General features: G+C 43.7%; 1 protein-coding gene across 2 annotated transcripts in view; it reads right to left on the bottom strand.

The window, feature by feature from the left end:
* TEK (TEK receptor tyrosine kinase) overlaps positions 1–11,252 on the bottom strand; it is a 107,525-nt gene extending 96,273 nt beyond the window's left edge. For both annotated transcript variants that reach the window (XM_070400907.1, XM_070400908.1), the window contains exon 1: positions 10,876–11,252. In XM_070400907.1, the coding sequence (XP_070257008.1) occupies positions 10,876–10,927 (52 nt within the window). In that variant the 5' untranslated portion in view covers positions 10,928–11,252. The remainder of the gene's footprint in view (positions 1–10,875) is intronic.
* Between the last annotated feature and the right edge of the window lie 7,428 nt (positions 11,253–18,680).

Raw genomic sequence — 18,680 nt, 5'->3', positions numbered from 1 at the left:
GCTTCTGCAGGGGTTGCTTCTGTGCAGGCCTCCCCCAGCTATGAGCAGATGTAAACTCAAGTAGCCCACCCAGAGCCCCAGCGAGTATATCTCACTTCCTCCCCTAGAACTTTCTCTGGCACAGGACATCAGCAGTAACACACTAGCTTCTTACACATCTTTAGCGCCTGAATAAAGGCAGAGTATAGCAATGGATGAACGCCTTTCTTCCTTTGCAGGAGAACAGTTCTGAGTCTCATTTCTTAAGGCTCCTCAGAAGGTCTGGAGTACCTGGATCCGTAGCAGTGGCCAATGTGATAACGCATCCCGGTACAGTTCTACTCACCTAGTCCCTCAGTCTTGGCCAGGGGATCACTTCCCTAACAATTTACCTGCACAGGTGCCCTTGCCTCAGGCCACGTTTTTGATAGAACCCAGGCTGAGGCAGGGCCCTTACCCAAGTTAAAGGGGTTAAAGAAGACTTCTTGGAAGAAATAACAGCTGAGATAGACCTCAAAGCATGAGTAAGTTAGACAGGTGGAAAAGAGACTGTAAAGAGGACATTCCTGGCAGAAGAAACAGCATACACAAGGGCAAGGAGGCTCGAAAGTGTATGTCTGGGAGCTGCAGAGAGCCTTGTGTGACTGAAATACACCTCCAACATAGCATGAGGGACCAAGAATCACAAGAGCCTGGGGAGATAGACAAAGACTGGCTCCTGAAAATTTGCTTACCACAGACAACTACCTCTTCCCCATTGCTCTTTGATCTGAAGTGGTGGCAGTAAATAGTAAATAGGTGGGTGTTTAAACCAACTCCAGAAGATTAGAAAGTGCCTTCTGGATTCAAGAGGTGCTAGACACAAGAGGAATTAAGAGAAGGGATTAGTGGAAAGATGGTGGTGAAATGGGAGCAGAGCTATTGTTACACACACACACACTCTCTCTCTCTCTCTCTCTCTCTCTCTCTCCCTCCCTCCCTCCCTCCCTCCCTCCAAGATGGGTCCAATAATCCAATTATGAGCTTAGAAGTGAGGCACATTCCACTTGGAAATGACAATTCTATACTAAACAGTCAAGAACCAAGAATTAGGTTTAGGATAAATGAGTTAGGGTCCTACAGGAGAAAAATCACCCTACAGCTTCCGGTCAGTCAGGACCAGAGAAAAGAGACAATGAGGGGCTTGCAGGAGAAAAGTAGGGAGCACCATTTTGTGAGCTGGTAGAGCCACAGGTAGGACCCCCCCGCCCCCCACACACACCTGATACTTCAGATTTTTAGCAAAATTCCCAAAACACACAGCTCTAAGCTTCGCTCTCCTTGTCCCCGAGACAGGGCCAATCTTAGGGTATCAATGCTGAGTGTCACCAAGGGAAGTGGGGAGTTCCATCTGGCATAAAATATAGAGTCACCTACCCTCAGGGATGGATCTGTGATTTGAAAGGACTGGCATAAGGCAATATATGTCTCCAGCTTTGTTTATAAGCAAATAATTAAGAGCATTTGATTTTTATTTCATGCTCATTGTGTACCAACCTTTTACTAAGTACTTTTAAGTGGTATCTCTTTTAAGATCTTCCCTCTAATCACATGAACAAATACTGTCATCAGCCTCATTTCCAGGAACCAGCCTGAGGTGAATATGAAATACTAATTAGAACACAGCACAGTGACGCTTTTGAAAGAGCTCAGAATTTGGGGTCAGGTCATTCTCACTTCAACTCTGTTCTCCATCATTTTCTACTGAGACCATGAGCTCACTCAGGACTATTCACTTTCAAGAGATGGAAATCAACTCAAAATAGTACAAGCAAATAGGGTGGGTGGCTGGCTCGCATAATTGGAAGGCACAGGGATGGGTCTCTGATCTAAAACCACTGGACCCAGTGCTCAAATAACATCGGAGTGCCTGGCTTGCTCCTGTTCTCTCTGTTACTGCCCTCAGTCTTTCCTACCAAAGACCAGCTACCTTCAAGTGCCCACGGAAGCTGGCAGCTCCAGATGTTCAGTGTCCTCATTGAGGAAAGAGAGTATTTTGCTCAGAAATTCTCAGGAAAGGGTCTAACTGACCCTGTGGGTCCTGCATCCTCCCCCTGAACCAACTGTCGTCGTCAGATGGATGGCACACAGTGAGAGCAGTGAACGCAGTCCCATCAGAATCACGTGGAGGGGAATCAGGGCAGCAGCTATAAACTGAGATGCCAGGCAGTACAAAATAATGGACGTCTACTGCAGTTCAACCTCGGGCAAGTCACTTAACCTGTGTGAACCTTGATGTCAACATATATTTTAAAACTTGGCGTTGGCCGGTGTGGCTCAATTGGTTGAGCATTGGCCCATCCATTGAAAGGTTGCTGGTTTCATTCCTGGTCAGAACACATGCCCACGTCCCCAGTGGTGGGCAGGCAGGAGGCAGTCAATCAACGTTTTGCTCTCATATGAATATTTCTATCTCTCTCTCCCTCTCCCTTCTTCTCTCTCTAAAAATCAATTTAAAAATCTTCTTTAAAAACAAGAATAATAATACTTATTGTGCAAGGCTGTTGGGAGAGAGTAAAATCATATTCAATACTTGGTACATAGAGGCAGTCATCTGTGGTAGCTATTTTTGTTATTACTGGTACTATTATTGTTTTGTGGTTGTTTTTGACACAGGGATGGGAATTGGAAGCCCATCCCAGATTCCCAGATGTCTAACGCACTCCTGTCCGCAGGGTGGAGTCCCCTTGGCTCTGCAGCCAGACGCCTTGCACAACCCAGGCCGTGTGTGCCAAGGTTAAGCTGGTTCACCATCTGACGGCTGCAGAGCAGCGAGTGCCTCCCAGCCCAGCAATGTCAATACTGCCTTCCTGACTCCGCCTATTGTATCTGGAGGAAAGTGGCCGAGCATTGTCTTCCAGCGCTCCCCCCAGGAAGCATGATATCACCCTCTAACAAAAGCGGGAAAGCTGACAGATCTACTGAGATGGGTGTGACCACACACACACCTCGCTGGCAAGCCCTGGGCAAGGGTCTGTGACAATCAGAGAGCAAACAGCACAACACACCATCCCCTCAACAGGCTGCCTGACGGGTCCCTTTGGCTCATGTTGAAATGTTCTCCTCTCTGTGTCACACCCATACCATCTTAGACACCGTGTCACCAAGCTGTGGGAATACACTCCCTCTAATCAACAGATGCACTGAAAAGTTAGGACTCTGTCCATCTGGCTGACCACAAGCCCACATCTGTCCCTGCAGTCTTTGGGCAGGGACACAGGGAGAAGGGTAGTCAGATTCCTGAAGGGACAAAAGGAGGCAGTGGGGGTGGGATCTACACAAAAGTAGGGATGGCTCACTCTTAAAAACATTTCTGCACATGTGATGTGAGTTAGAATAGTGTGGCTCGCCTTGGCCAGGTGGCTCGGTTACATGGTTGTCCCATGCACCAAAGAAAAGGTCGTGGGTTTGACTGCCAGTCAGGGCACATACCTAGGTTGTGGGTTCAATCTGGGTCAGGCCACATATGGGAGACAATGGATCAATGTTTCTCTCACATTAACATTTCTCTCTTTCTCTCCCTCTCTCTCTAAAATTAATAAAAACATATTCTCGGGTGAGGATTAAAAAAGAAAAGAAAAGAAATAGTCTGGCCAGACTAGTGGGAATTGGGTTATCAGTTTTAAATTCCAGAAATAAGGGAGGCAACGTTAGACATTCCCTTTCCTGTAGGCTCGGAGCACTGCCAGTTGATCCTCTGACATCCCTTCCAGTTTGGGCTCTGAATATTATCAGTGCATCTAGCTGTTGTAAGACAATACACCTGCAGTCTGGGTCCCCCACGCCAGGCCCTGGGGCTGTCACTCTGCTGCCCCCACCTTACTACCCCCTTCTGAAAATTCTCTTTCCTTAGCTATCACAGCACAATTCTCAAGAATTCTAAGAAAGGAATCTGATTGGATTTGCTTCTCCTACCACTTTTCTGACTGCTTCTTCATAAAACCCTTAGCTAACTCCTCCTTCTCTTCCCCTCACTTAAGTTGAGGATATAGTCATGCCCACGGCTTCTCTTACCATAAACCAAAAATTTCCATGTCTCAATTCCTTGCCCAATCCCCTTATTCTGAGCGTCAGACCCAGAAAGCCAAATTTTGCTAAATATTTCCCTTTACATGGAACTTCAAGGTCAACATGTACAAAATAAGTCCTTGCTCCATCTCCGCCCATCTCCAACCAGTCCCTTCTGCCATGTTTCACCACACTAAATGGCACCAGCATCACGCAAACCAGAATCCTGAAGCAAGGTTTATTCTCTCCCCTTTCTCTCAACCTTCCACAAGCAATCAATCACCAGCCCCTCTAGAGTTTTATCTCCTAAACACTTCCAATCCCCCTCCTCATCCAGGCCTTCCTGAATAAAAGGCTGGGAAGCAACATTGGCCCAGGCCTACAGTCTCTGCTATGTCGATCCATCCTCCATACTATCATCAGAGTGAATGTTCCAAGACATACATCAGGTATGCTAGGAAAAACACGATGCCAAATTTCAACATGTACAGCATGAAGTATAAGCTGCCTAAAATGGCCTAAAAGCCCTTCCCAGTCTAACCCCAATCTTGACTCTCCACCTCCACCCTACATTCTAGCCTTACTCAACTTCCTGGATCCTGCCCTATTTCATACCCCCTGCTCCCTGTAATGGAAAATTCTTTCTTCCTTTTCTTTTTTATTTTCTTAGTTTTAAAATCATTTGTCTATGAGTAGCTCGTAACTACAATTGCTCTAATTTTTGGCAATATTCATTACTATCAAAATTAATGTTATCTATAACAATTAATGAAGTTGACATTGTGTTTTAGACATTTAATTGAAAGTTTCTGTCTAATTTCAATTTTAAAAGTTTCAATTCTTAAATATATTTTTATTTATTTCAGAGAGGAAGAAGATGAAGAGACAGAAACATCAATGATGAGAGGAAAATCATAGATCAGCTACCTTCTGCATGCCACTAGGGCAGTGATGGCGAACCTTTTGAACTCGGCGTGCCAGTGTTTTGAAAAACCCTAAGTTAACTCTGGTGCCGTGTCACATATAGAAATTTTTTGATATTTGCAACCATAGTAAAACAAAGATGTATATCTTTGATATTTATTTTATATATTTAAATGCCATTTAACAAAGAAAAATCAACCAAAAAAATAAGTGTCATAGGTTCGCCATCACTGCACTAGGGATTGAGCCTGAAACCCAGGCATGTGTCCTGACTGGGAATTGAATGCTGACCTGGTTAACAGGCCGACACTCAATCACTGAGCCATACTATCTGGGCAAAAGTTTCCATTTTTTTTAAGCCAATAAAATTTTTGTAGCTCTTGAAAAGCTAGATTTTGTATATATTCCTACTATATCAATTATTACAATTTCATATAATTCATCTGCCTATATTCATCTTTTCTGCTAAAATGTGAGTTTAGTGGGGGGTAGAGAGGAGGGGGAGGCTCCCCTTTTTAGCATTCCTGGCATCCAGTACAGTACTTAGCACTGTAAAGAAGTCCTCAATATGTCTTCATTAACTGAAATAATAGGTAAGTAAATGCATTAATTAATGAATAAATGTCTATTGAATAAAAAGTATGTATATCTTTTGGGTAGTATTTAACAATACCTAACATTAGGAAAGTCCTGATTAAACCCATTTTCATGTGTGTATCTTTTATGTTTCATACCTAAGGGGGAAAAAAGGATTTTGTTTTGACCTTATTTACATCAAATACTTAACATAAGGCAACCTTTTAAGATATAAATGAATACCATTTGCAATGTATATGAATTGATTTATTATTGTTTTGTTATTATTATTATTATTATTATTATTATTATTTCAGTGTGGCTAAAACTCTTTCTACAACTTTCTCTTTTTATTTCAGGTCTACTGTGCCATATACCAAGTTTCTCACTGTGGCATAAACTCAATAAAGATTACTGAACATCGAATACAAGCACTATAAAGAATAAAAAAGAAGTAATATGTGTTGTCAAAAATGTTAGAAGCTGATTTGGCTCAATCTACTAGTATGTGCCCAGAGCTCAAAGATACAGCCTGTGTGGTAAGAGAACTCAGAATTAGGAAAAGAACATCATGAGGAAGAGTTGGCTTGGGCAAGTTGAGTTGAACTGTATTTGTAACATGGGCATGGAGGATGTCATTTCCAATGGATGGCATAGCATGAACAAGAGCCAAGAGGAAAGAACACATATATCATGGAGATGGGCCTGTTAGAGGCAGAAAGGCCATGAGAAGGGATGAATGGATAGGTGAGGAAAAGCATTAGATAGTTGGCCAAGTTTTCTGGCTTGTCAGCTGGGCAGTGATCAGCACAAAATTTAAGGGACTGGATTTTGTTGAGGTCTTTTAGGAGGAAACTGCTTCTATGAGTAGCAAATAATTCCCCTACATCTTGGAAAAGATTAGATCAGTCTTGAACTAGTATTGGCTTCACAGCAACACTTCTCTTTTGATTACACTAACTTCATTTATTAAGTGAGTTTCTACTGGCTAAATACTGTACATGCATTATCATGCCTATAACAACTCTGGGAAATAGATCCTCTCATCTATAAAAGATGATAAAACTGTGGCTTAGAAAAATCAAATAACTTGCCCATGCTCATCCAATTAGGGCTTAACCCCAGATCTGTGACTTTACCATCCATTCTCTCCTTCTTCTGCATTTTTGATTAGCTCTACCATAGAGCAGTGGCTTCAAAAGACAGTCATCACAGCACATGTTCATATGGCTTTTTTTTTCCACAAAAGGCATACTGACTTAAAATTCAGTGTAAAGTGACTATATATTTGGGTCCATATTCAGGACACACACCCAGTTTGGTTTAATTGGGCAAAGATCTTGGTGGCTTTTCTGAACCCTTCTCCATCTGCTAAGACTAAGTGATCATAGAAGAGCTACAGAAAATAAAATGAAAAGAATGTGAAAGGCAGTGTAGTAACCACCACACTCTACATAATATTTTTATATTCCTAATAAGCGATCACCCAACCTAAGCCTGAACACTCTCCAGTATGTAGCTCACTCCTCGGGGGGATATTAATAGAAGTTTTAGGTTTTCATCAATAAAGCCAAACTCTGTCTTTCTGCAATTCTCTCCACCCCAGGATCCTATACCTGGCAAAATACAATGTCAGTCTACGATGTCTTCTATATGGAAACCCTTAAAAACACTGCCACTCAGCTCTCTCCCTCACTAATTATTCCATATAACATGGTTTCTAAAGCACTTACCTTCTTGTTTGTCTACTATGTTTACCATCAAATTTCTCAGTGTCTTCATTGTTAGCAGATATGCTCTGAGTGTTAGAGTGATGACTATTTCTAAATTAAACCATATATTTCTACTAATGCAAACTGTTACAGCTTATGGATTACCTTTTTAGCAAGCAGAGGATGTGCTGGTTCCTATGAATTTTGCATATCACCAAAAGTTGGTAAAGCTAGAACTTTTAACAAACATCTCTCACATGGAACATAATAAACCCAATTGCATAACTTGACATTTATCTAGTTTGAAATGGTATCTTTTTGTTTGGCTCACTCTCCTAGCCTAGAGAAATCCATTTGAATCCTGATTCTGTGCTTTAACCAGTAAGCCACCTACAGGGAATAAGCAGGTGACATAAGACACACACAGCACACACACACGTGTCTTTCTAGGGGAAGGGCCCCGGAAGACGAATTGATAATGTCAGAAAACTTTGGAGGCCGCCCATCTGAATGCCTTAGAGGACACGGCATGGTCTTCTGAGGTGGACTTGGAAGTGTCTTTTCCTTCTGGAGAGATGTCTTATAAGAGAGAGCTAGGCTTTTGCAGGAAGCTCTCCCAGGGTAGGGCTGGAAAGGAAATGCAGAGACCTCCCAACAAAGACAATGCTTAGGAGGGAGCATTTGTGAAGGAAGCAAAACTCCTCCCGGTGAAAGTAATTCCCAGGTGTGTCTCTCATCCTAGCTTCAGACCTCCACCCTTGATTACTCACACTTGGTATTAGCCTTACATGACCAGCCCTAATGAGGCAGTTCCATCTGGAACCACTTTCCTGACCTCATACAGGCATATCTCATTTGTTGCATTTCTCTGTATTGTGCTTCGCAGATGTTGCGATTTTACAAATGGAGTACAAGACCCTCCACCAGCAAAAAATTATGACCCGCTTTATTGCGATACTCGTATTATTGCGGTGGTCTGGAAACAATATCCCCAAGGTACGCCTGGAACTGAATTTCCTCTGTCATCTCAGACAAGATATCCATTATCTCTGAATCCAGGTTGTTATTTGAAATGTCCAATGAGACAGAAAGGAGGTATGAAGGCATGCTACCAGAGACTTCCTCTTGGGTCACTGTTGATCTCATAGGACATACTATGATAAGCAGAAAGAGTGATTTATTTTGTTTTTCTGTATACACAACTCTTTAGAGAGGGCAGCCTGGTTTGGTGCAGATGGGGGTGTAGGGAGAAATTGATATGTTTATTAGAACTTCTTTGTAAACTGAAATTGGCCATGATTCTCAATTGGGAGGGCAATATATCAGAATCTACATGGATTTGAGGGAAATCTGAAAATTAAAATGACACACCTCCTCCAGCCCTCTTATGGGTGAGCATCTGCAACCCAGTGCACTTTCATTGAGGTGAATGTGACATCATTTTTCAGTTCTATTTGTTCAGAAAAATAGGAGAAACAACCCACTGGACTAGAGAGATAAGCCCATAAGCCTCTTGCTCCATTGCTGTAGTCTACCAGCGGAGCCTGGTTTAGAGAATGGATTCCATGCCAAAGACATGATCATGCTAGTTCTTGTTATAATTTTCAAGCATTGAGTGTTCATGTTCATTGAGGCACAGACTGGGAATGTACGTTAAGATTCAGTCCTAGCTGGTTTGGCTCAGTGGATAGAGTATCAGCCTGCAAACTCTAGGGTCCCAGGTTCAATTCTGGTCAAGGAATTGGTTGCAGGCTTCTCCCTGGCCCAGGCCCTGGTCAGGGCGTGTGTGGGAGGCAACCAATCAATGTGTTCTCTCACATCAATGTTTCTGTCTTCCCTCTCTCTTCCATTCTCTTTAAAAATCAGTGGGAAAATATCCTCGGGTGAGTATTAAATATATATATATATATTCAACACAACAGACCTACCCCAGACGCCAGCCTTGTTAGTGTCACCCTCCCTTTTCAACAAAATCATGAAACCCTTCTGTTTGCGCCTCTCCCTGCTGAAGTCTGTGATGATTTCAGGGAACTAAGGTCTAGTCATAGAGCCACTCTTTTGGCCACTTTCTTATTTAATTTTATGGCTGCCTTTCTAAGACCATATTGCCATACATGGTCACTTTAGGCGGGGGTAGGGAGGAGAGTAAATAAAAGCAATTTGCATGCGTGTGCGTGTGTGCGTGTGTGCATGAGAGAGAGAGAGAGAGAGAGAGAGAGAGAGAGAGAGAGAGAGATTGATTTAACCTAAAAAGTACCTCAGAGCAACTGTAGACCCCTGGGCTTTGAATACTCTAACCCCTGGTGTAGAACCAGTTCTAGATTTCACATCACTGATAAATGTGTTACACAGAGAAGAAGCAAGCCCAAATGGAATGATAATTATTTAAGTGCAAAGGTACATATTATTAGAAAGAAATCAACATTGTTTCTATATTAATATGAACAATTTCTATATAAGTATTGTAACCATCTCAGATAACCTTTCATCTTCAGCAATTTGTACTACATGTTCTTAGTTTTAAAAATATTATTGAATCCTCCATATAACTGGTTGTTGAAAGCAAACTGAAGAGCTATAACCAAATTACTTTAAATGTAATTCTGTTATATTATTGGGTTAATTTTTGAATATTTGAGATTTCAAACATACAGAAAAATATAAAAATAATATAACAGATGTTTATGTATATTTGGACCAAGTCCCATTTATGTAACATAGCCTGCACCATTAAGTCAGCAAATTTTGTCAAATTCATTTCCAGGATCATTTCTATTTTCATTACAATAATTAGGATGCTTCCAAACCGAAGGGGAGAGATGGATGGCGATTACAGTTGTGATTTATTTTCACTTCAAGTTTTGATACCACTGTCAGGCAGATGCACAAACCACAGGGCCACACCACTATTTAGAGTCCAAACAACAGGCACTAAATCTAAAAACAGCCGGCCAACCATTCCTGAACTCCACAACAGGCTGCCATGCTCTCCGCGCCCAGGGACCTGGGTGTCTACCTAAACTTTCATTTCATTGGGCCAATCAAGACTGTATGCCAAATATTCTAGACAAAACAAAAATTAGATAGCCCTAAACTCTCTGACCCCAACGACTAGAAAAAAACAATACGCCTCTTTTGACTAATTTGACTGCTTTGAATAAACGAGGATGCAGATATGAAATCTGTAGACAAAGCATTTTGCTCTCATTTAAAAATGACAAATGTGTACACTGCCTAGTGGGTCCCGTAATTCTCAGCATGCATTTCTTCAAAGTAGGTGAAACCAGATTTCTCCTTTTTTTTAATTAAGAAAACAATCCCTCTTGAGGAACCATCAAATAATGTACCAAGGAAGCAAATCTCTTCAAATAAAGTGACGTCCTCACAGAGTCTACGGCCACACGGGGCAATTTGCAGAAGAGAAATTCGGGGAAAGGCAGCTCATGCCACGAGGACTTTGCTTTTCAGTCCTCACGCGCATTACATGGAGTGTTACATATTAAACAGAGAAACGGTGCCCACGCCACAGCTGCTTCTTGTTAACCAGCACTAAGAAATAGTGAGAGCGCCCAGAATCACCGTTTAAAAAAAATACTAAATTAAAAATAAAATAAAATAAAATAAAGCCAAATCTTACCAGAAAGGAGCAAGCTGACTCCATAGAGAACGAAGCCGGCTAAAGAGTCCATGCTTCCCCCAGTCTCTCCATCCAGGTCCCGCAGATGTGCATGAGGTTCCCGGGGATCCTTTCAAGCACCCAGAGGTTTGTGACTTTCCATTCTCACGTTCTACTAGTTCTTGTTTACAAGTCAGAGGCAAGAAGGAACAGTAGAGAAGCAGGCTGTAACAGCCTCATTTCTGTCTCTGAGCACAGGGAGTTTTAAGTTCCTTTTTCCTGTTTCCTTTGTAGATTAGGATGGGAAAGGCTGTATCTTAAAGGCATTTGGTATCAGCAGGGCTGGGGGCACGGCAAACCCTCTCCATCTTGCAATTCATCAAAACACTTATCTGTGGCTGCTGCTTCTGCTGCTGCCGGAGGGGTAGAGGAATTTTTGTTGGAAGTGTGGGTCCTGGTCAGCATTTTCAGGAACAATAGGGGTATCCTCTCATAGGCGGGAAACAGAACAACAAGCCCTCCACCTACTTGTGGTATGCGATGAAGACCAGCCCTCCTCGGCCTTCCAACGGCTCTCCCGGGTCCCCTCGGGATCCCGGGCAGAAGGGGCTTCTGGGTGTGGGGGGGCGGTTTGTGCTTTTGTTTTCTCGTTGTAGCCCACGTGCTTTGAGTTGGGAAAAGAAGGTTTCGTGATGAGAGAACACAACCCGAAAGGCATCTAATCTGGCTAATTACCTACCGGTGAGGTCAATGTCACCGTGTGGCCACAGAGATGAGAGTCCAAAATTGTTAACCTGTGTTCTTTCACACAGATGATTTACTTGTTGGGCAAGAGCCCAAAGATATCCCTGCGACTAGCTGTGGCTTTCGTTTTTATTACTAATTCAGCTGAAGGTGATCTAATTTCTTAAAGAACTTGGCATAGAACAGTGGTTTTCAACCTTCCTAATGCCACGACCCTTTAATACAGTTCCTCATGTTGTGGTGACCCCCAACCATAAAATTATTTTCATTGCTACTTCATAACTGTAATTTTGCTATCGTTATGAATCATAATGTAAATATCTGATATGCAGGATATATTTTCATTGTTACAAATTGAACATAATTAAAGCATAGTGATTAATCACAAAAACAATATGTAATTATATATGTGTTTTCCAATGGTCTTAGGCAACCCCTGTGAAAGGATTGTTCGACCCCCAAAGGGGTCGCGACCCACAGGTTGAGAACCACTGGCATAGAAGAATTTTAGTAATGGGAGGGGATTTTGTGGCTATTGACCAATGGCGTGTCAGGAGAAAATTATGCACAACATTTTTTAAATAAACTGTGTAAAAACCAAACCTAAGCGATCAGATCAGGATATAAATATTATTCGTCAGAGCAGAGAGAGCACATAGGCCAAAAGGAAAAGAGCTATTGGAGTAGCCATCCCTCAAATGAGATCAGAGACCCTTGATTGATCCAGATGATAACATCTCCAAAACCTGAACTGTGACTTTAGAGTTGATCCGCTGGTCTTCACCCTGCCCTCTTTTCCTACTGAGCACGGGAAAGGCAGATGCTGCTAGCCTGGCCTAATCTCTGTCCCAGGTTTTATCACATCAGCAATGATCCTGAGAACCCACGGATGCTTCCCACCTGCTGGGGTAGAAGGTTCAGGCTCAGTTTGCCAGTGGAGCTGGGATCAATTCTGGGCTCAGCCACACGTGGGGCCTGAGACAAGATACTTAAGCCCTTTGAGTCTCAGTGAGCAGGTGTAAAATGGCAATAATATCTTATTCGTGGGGGTTTTGAGAGGGTTAAATGAAAATTAAAAATGCATAAAGACATCTGGCACTGTGCCTAATTCACAGAATTCATTTTCTTTATTCTTTCCAGTCTGTTTCTGATTTCAGTCCCAGGAGCTGCTGCCAGAAAGCCATTCTCTGATCCCACGAATGGCTTTAAGTTTGGCGGAGTAAACAACCAGTGTGGGAGTCGGAGGTCCTGGGTTCCAGGCCCGGCTCTGCCACGATCTGCCTGCCCGTGGACAGGTCATTTCCCATCTCCAGGCCTCAGTTGCTCAACTGTAAAATGAAGACTTTAGACTGGAAGTGACCAATTTCCCTTCTGATTGTAACAGCGCACAGTCTAAATGACTAGATTGTCCCGCTCTCAGCATCCGCACACTGGTTCCTAGGTCCTTCCATCTGGGCAGTTCAGAGAGGATGCTAGCTTTGCATCTCTGTTCCTGTGGGAACCTGGGAGGGTCAAGGTTGCTTTATTTTAAGAACATGGTGGCTGAGACTCAGTAAGGTCCACTGGCCCCAGGCCACAGGGGTCAGCAATGATAGGCCTTGGCAATGATCAAACCCCAGGGTACCTGCCTCCCCAGGCACAGCTCCCTCTGTTAGTGCTTGATGTCCACACATGGAAGTCATCATTGCTCACACTCCCTCCTGCTGGCTGGTTCTGTGGGCTGAAGATGCTACTACCTTGCTTCCTATTCTGGGATGCCTCCCCCTATTAGCCAGAAAAGCAGCCCGGTTTCATTATTCCTCCAACACACAGAAAGATCTCCCATGACCCAAAATTGTTAGTCAAGTTCTTTCTCTCTCTGTTACCCAGAGTAAGTGACTCTGTTTCATTCTTCTCTCTGTAATTCAGCAATGTTGCTCGGTTTATGTCTCCATTCTTCAAAAGAGCTATGTAGTTTAACCTTATCTTCCATGTAATCCTTTCCACTATTACCCAGAATATTGCTTCCATTTAGTAAATACTGCTGGATTTCCTGAGCCTAGGATTATACAGCTAGTCTAAAGACGGAGCGCCTTTTCTCTGGGACATCTGTATATCTGGCACGTCATTTCCAGGAATAAAGTGAAGATGACTTGTGGACACAAGTGACCAGACTTGTGCTGCCCTGCTTTCTGCCCTGTGGATGTCAGAGCGTAGAGAACCAGTCACGGAGCAATAGTATGAGCTTCATGCACTGTGGGGCCAACAGGGCCACAGAGCCGACTGGCAACAGGTTGGGAAGTTGCAACACTGGATGGCATGCCAGGATTTCCAAGGGAAGGGAGAGGCTGTAGCCACATCTGTTAGGACTTCTCCCTAATAATGCATAACATGTTAAGGAAATACCACGTACTTGGACGTGACCACAACCCTTCTCTAGAAAGCTGACTGTGGCCATCATCAGGCATCTGCATTTCCTAAAGAGCCTTGCTGGGGTCCAGGGGGATCAGCTCTTTACCCTCCGTTGCTCTATCCACCTCGAAAAGATGAAACGGTCTTCCCTTCCTTGTCTGATTAACTCCCAGTTATCTCCTAGTTCTCAGCCTAAGAAACGTCTTCCGTGATTCAAATGAGTTCTCCCTCGTTTTTCTCCCACAACACCCTGCTCTTTTGTTTCATTGTACTAATCACAAGTGGTAATCATATATCGGTAACTTCATCATTTTATGTCTCTTTCCCTCCACTTGACTGCAGTCTTCAAGAGGCAGGGACCATATCTAATTATATTCACCGCTGAATTCCCAGACCTGAAAGCAGTGTCTGGAACATAGATCTTAAATAAATGCTTAGTAAATTACTAAATACAAATACTCCCACTCTTAATCATATACTCATATCTAGAATAGGTTTTGGAGTCAAGCAAACCCTGAGTACATGTTAGAGCTGTAATTTACTCCCTGTATGACCTCGGCAATTTAATGCACATTAGGAACCTCAAATTCCTCATCTTTAAAATGCAGACAAATAATACTTAATTAGTGAGGTAATACATACACAGTATCTGGCAGAAGTAAATATGGATTAAAAGCTCTCTGGCGTTCCTCCCCATTCACAACTCTATCTCCCCTCCGCAAGAAGAAAAGGAGGCCCCACACAGCTAAAGATTCACCAGCTGTGCCTTGCAGAGGCAGTGTCAGTACCCTGGTCTCTTTGTCTCCAATTTTTACAAGTTTAATATATGGCTCTTTTTTTTCATAGTTCACCTTTGAACCACGTTGTGCAGAAAAGTAAACAAAGAGAAATACAGGAAACATCATAAAAACCAACAGGGTGTACCCAGACCCTACGAAAGTATTTGAAGTGAAACTTTGACAGGTAATGGAAAAGTCTGATGACACTAAGAAATGCCACCAGTTCTCATTGTGCTTCCAAAATAGTAAAAGCTACTCTCCGGCTCTCTGGTGTCCCCATGGCCTTGCCCCCAGGGAGGTCAAAGGGCTTCCTCATGAGTCAAGCTTACTCAGGTTAATTTGATGAAGCTGGACACACTGAGACCAGAACAACAACAAAAAACAACAACAAGCAAACAAAACAAGACATTTGCCTGATATCTCATTTTTTTCTCTGCTTTCTTGCACTTTGTATATGAAAACAATCTATAGAAAACAAACATTTTGGAGACGAATTGATAACATTTTCAATGGATAAGAAAATAATGTGTGTGAAGAGATGTGGAAAATAACTTGCACAATCTATATATCTATATCTATGTCTATGTCTATGTCTATATTGATATTGATATAGATATAGATATATATAATAGGCTAATATGCTAAGTGTCCAACCGTTCGACCATTTGACCAGTAGCTATGACATGCACTGACCATCAGGGGGTAGACACCCAATGCACAGGCATGGAAACATGGAACAGACTGATGAGGGAACTTTCCTTCTCAGAGGGAAGGGGGGAGGGGAAAGAGATTAACCAAAGATTTTATATGCATACTAGAGGCCTGGTGCACAGATTTGTGCACTGGTGGGGTCCCTCAGCCTGGCCTGCGGGGATAGGGCAAAATCCATGCACTAGGCCTCTGACATCCCCCGAGGGGTCCTGGATTGCAAGAGGGCACAGACCAGGCCAAGGGACCCCACTGGTGCATGAATCTGTGCACCAGACCTTTAGTGTTATTATAATTGGTGTCTGAGATGTACATCCTTTGGCTCAGAAAATCCACTTTTATGTTACACTCCAATCCAAAATCAAAGATGTGTCTACATTTATAGAAGCATTGTGGGTAATTATCAAAATGTGGAAACAATCTAAATAGCCAATAAAATGAATTCTTTCTATATATTCTGGTTCACAATGAAATAACAGTCAAGTGTCAGAATATCGTGGTGGAAGCATATTGACATTGGAGATGTAGAAGGTGTTTATGGTAGATTGTTGACTGGAAAAAAATGCCGTTTAAATAGAGTGAAACTTACACACACACACACACACACACACACACACGACAAATATACACCAAAATGTTAAAGTTACTATTTCTGGATTGTTGGAAGACTACATTTTATTTTCTTCTTTATAATTTTCTAAAATATTAACATTTTAAAAAATTATGAGCATATATATACAACTTTAAGAAGATTGGGGGAAATTCTTTTTTTAATATATTTTATTGATTTTTTCACAGAGAGGAAGGGAGAGGGATAGAGAGTTAGAAACATTGATGAGAGAGAAACATTGATCAGCTGCCTCCTACACACCCCCTACTGGGGATGTGCCCGCAACCAAGGCACATGCCCTTGACTGGAATCGAACCTGGGACCTTTCAGTCTGCAGGCCAATGCTCTATCCACTGAGCCAAACTGGTTAGGGCAAGGGGGCGGGGGGGGGGGGGGGAATTCTTGAGACAGTTGACCCAGAGCAGTAGGATGTATCTTAAAACACCATTGGCCAATAAGACACAGACTCCAAGAACCCTCAGCCTCCAGGGGGTGAGGCACACGGATGGGGGTGGGCCTTCCCACAGTACAGCCCTGGCATTCTGCCTTTTGCAGGGCCGTGGGCACTGAACCCCCAGAGCCACCATACCTGGCTTCTCCAGGACTTGCATGGACTTTTCTGGCAACCTGCTGTCCTTCACAGTGGCTAGCAGAAAGGGTCATCAACAATTAAGTCTTGGCCTTCAGCCAGGACATCACAGAGAAAATGGCAACACCCACTCTGATCTGGAGTGGAGCTGAGGGTTATAGAAAATACCTGACCCCTCTGAACCCCATTCACTGTAAACATTTTTTTTAGCACCTAAATGACAAGCACTGTGCCAGTAGCTATCATCTCTATATATAAAAGCCTAAGTGACCATCGCAACCAAACAGACGACGGAACAGGTTGTGTGGGGCGACCAGGCCAGCAAGAGGCTTAGTGAGGGGAAACCAAACAACCGAGCAGCAAGCTGTGTGGGGCAACCAAATGACTGAACAGCAGGCTGTGTGGAGCCACCAGGCTTGCAGGGGGGGCCAGTTGGGCGTGACCAGGCTGGCAGGGGGGGCAGTGAGGGGTGACCAGGCTGGTGGGGGGGGGGCATTTGGGGGCAACCAATCCGGCAGTGGGGACAGTAAGAGGCGACCAGGCCGGCGGGGGTGGGGGGGACAGTTAGAAGCCAGTGGTCCCAGGTTGTGAGAGGGATGTCTGACTGCCGGATTGGGCCTAAACCGGCAATCAGACTTCCCCCAAGGGGTCCCAGATTGGAGAGGGTGCAGGCTGGGCTGAGGGGACCCCCCCCCCCCCATGCACGAATTTCATGCACCGGGCCTCTAGTATATAATAAAAGGCTAATATGCAAATTTTCCCCTCAACCGGGAGTTTGACCAGGAGTTCAACCAGGAGTTTGACCCAGGGGGCGGGGCTGGCCAGCCAACCACCTGTGGCCACTCCCTCAAGCTGGCCCCGCCCCCAATCAGTCCCCCAACCACCCCACCCATGCACGAATTCGTGCACCTGGCCTCTAGTAGGAAGAGATATAGATATAGAAGATAAGGTCTCTGCTTTCGAAGCTCACAATAACACAGTCCCAGCATGGCAACACTGCATCAAAACAGGGAAGGTTAAATAATAAAATCAGGCACTGCATGGTTAAACACCAAAGGGTGGTACTGGCATTGCAACTTTCAGTCACCTCTGCTTTGGGATCCTTTATGCCCCGAGGCACCACGTCCCATGCCTTTCCTCCTTCTCCTCCGCACATGCTGCATCTTTCCATTTAGACTGGCTCAAGCCGCGTAAGGCAGGGACTGTACTTTATTTCAGCTGGTCCTGTGCTATTCTCTCAATGGCTTACAGGAAAGAGTAACTAGGTTGCCTCAAAATCACTATGAGACCAACGTGCAGACAGAATAGACTCGGGATATTTCTACTCCATTCCCCCAAAGAAACCTTCCAAAAAAAAAAAATGATAAAAATAGCAAAAAAAGAAACTCCTATTCATCCTTCAAAATATATTTCAGATGTCACTTACCTGTGAAAACTTTTCTCAATAGGTAGCTTTCAGGACCAACAAACCAACCCATAACTTAGTGGCTAAGACAACAAACATGTATGTAGCTCGGGACTCTGCGGGCCAGCAGCTCAGGCTCACCTGGACAGTTCTGATCTCACCTGGCCTCCCTCGTGTGTACGCACTCACATGTCAATCATCACGGAGTTCAGCCTCGGGCTCTGAGGCAACAAGATTGAAGGAGCCGCAGATTTCTCATCCTCTGGCAAACTAGCCTGGCTTGTTAATATGGCAGGCTCAGAAATCCAGGAGAGCACATTCTCTTGAGGCTGTTAAACTAATTAAACGTGGAGGCCACTAGCTTCACGTGGCTCTGAAACCCTGGCAGCCTACATAGCCAAACCAAATCTAAGCCTGTACCTGCCCCAAGGTGAGGAAAGCAAAACATTAAGATTAACCACCTACAAACAGCCAAGTGGGCTTTAAAGCTATAGCCAATCAATTTCTTTACTTTGCTTCCACCTTTTCTCCAGAAAGGCCTCTCCCCAGCTCCTGTGGGTGGAGTATCCTGAATCACTTTGGTGCTGACTGATTCCAATT

This window comes from Myotis yumanensis, unplaced genomic scaffold (genome assembly GCF_028538775.1).
Source record: "Myotis yumanensis isolate MYYU_CA2020_CCGP unplaced genomic scaffold, mMyoYum1.0.hap1 SCAF_21, whole genome shotgun sequence".
Lineage (NCBI taxonomy): Eukaryota > Metazoa > Chordata > Mammalia > Chiroptera > Vespertilionidae > Myotis > Myotis yumanensis.
The sequence above is the reverse complement of the archived record's forward strand: the minus strand, read 5'-3'. Positions and strand labels throughout refer to the sequence as shown.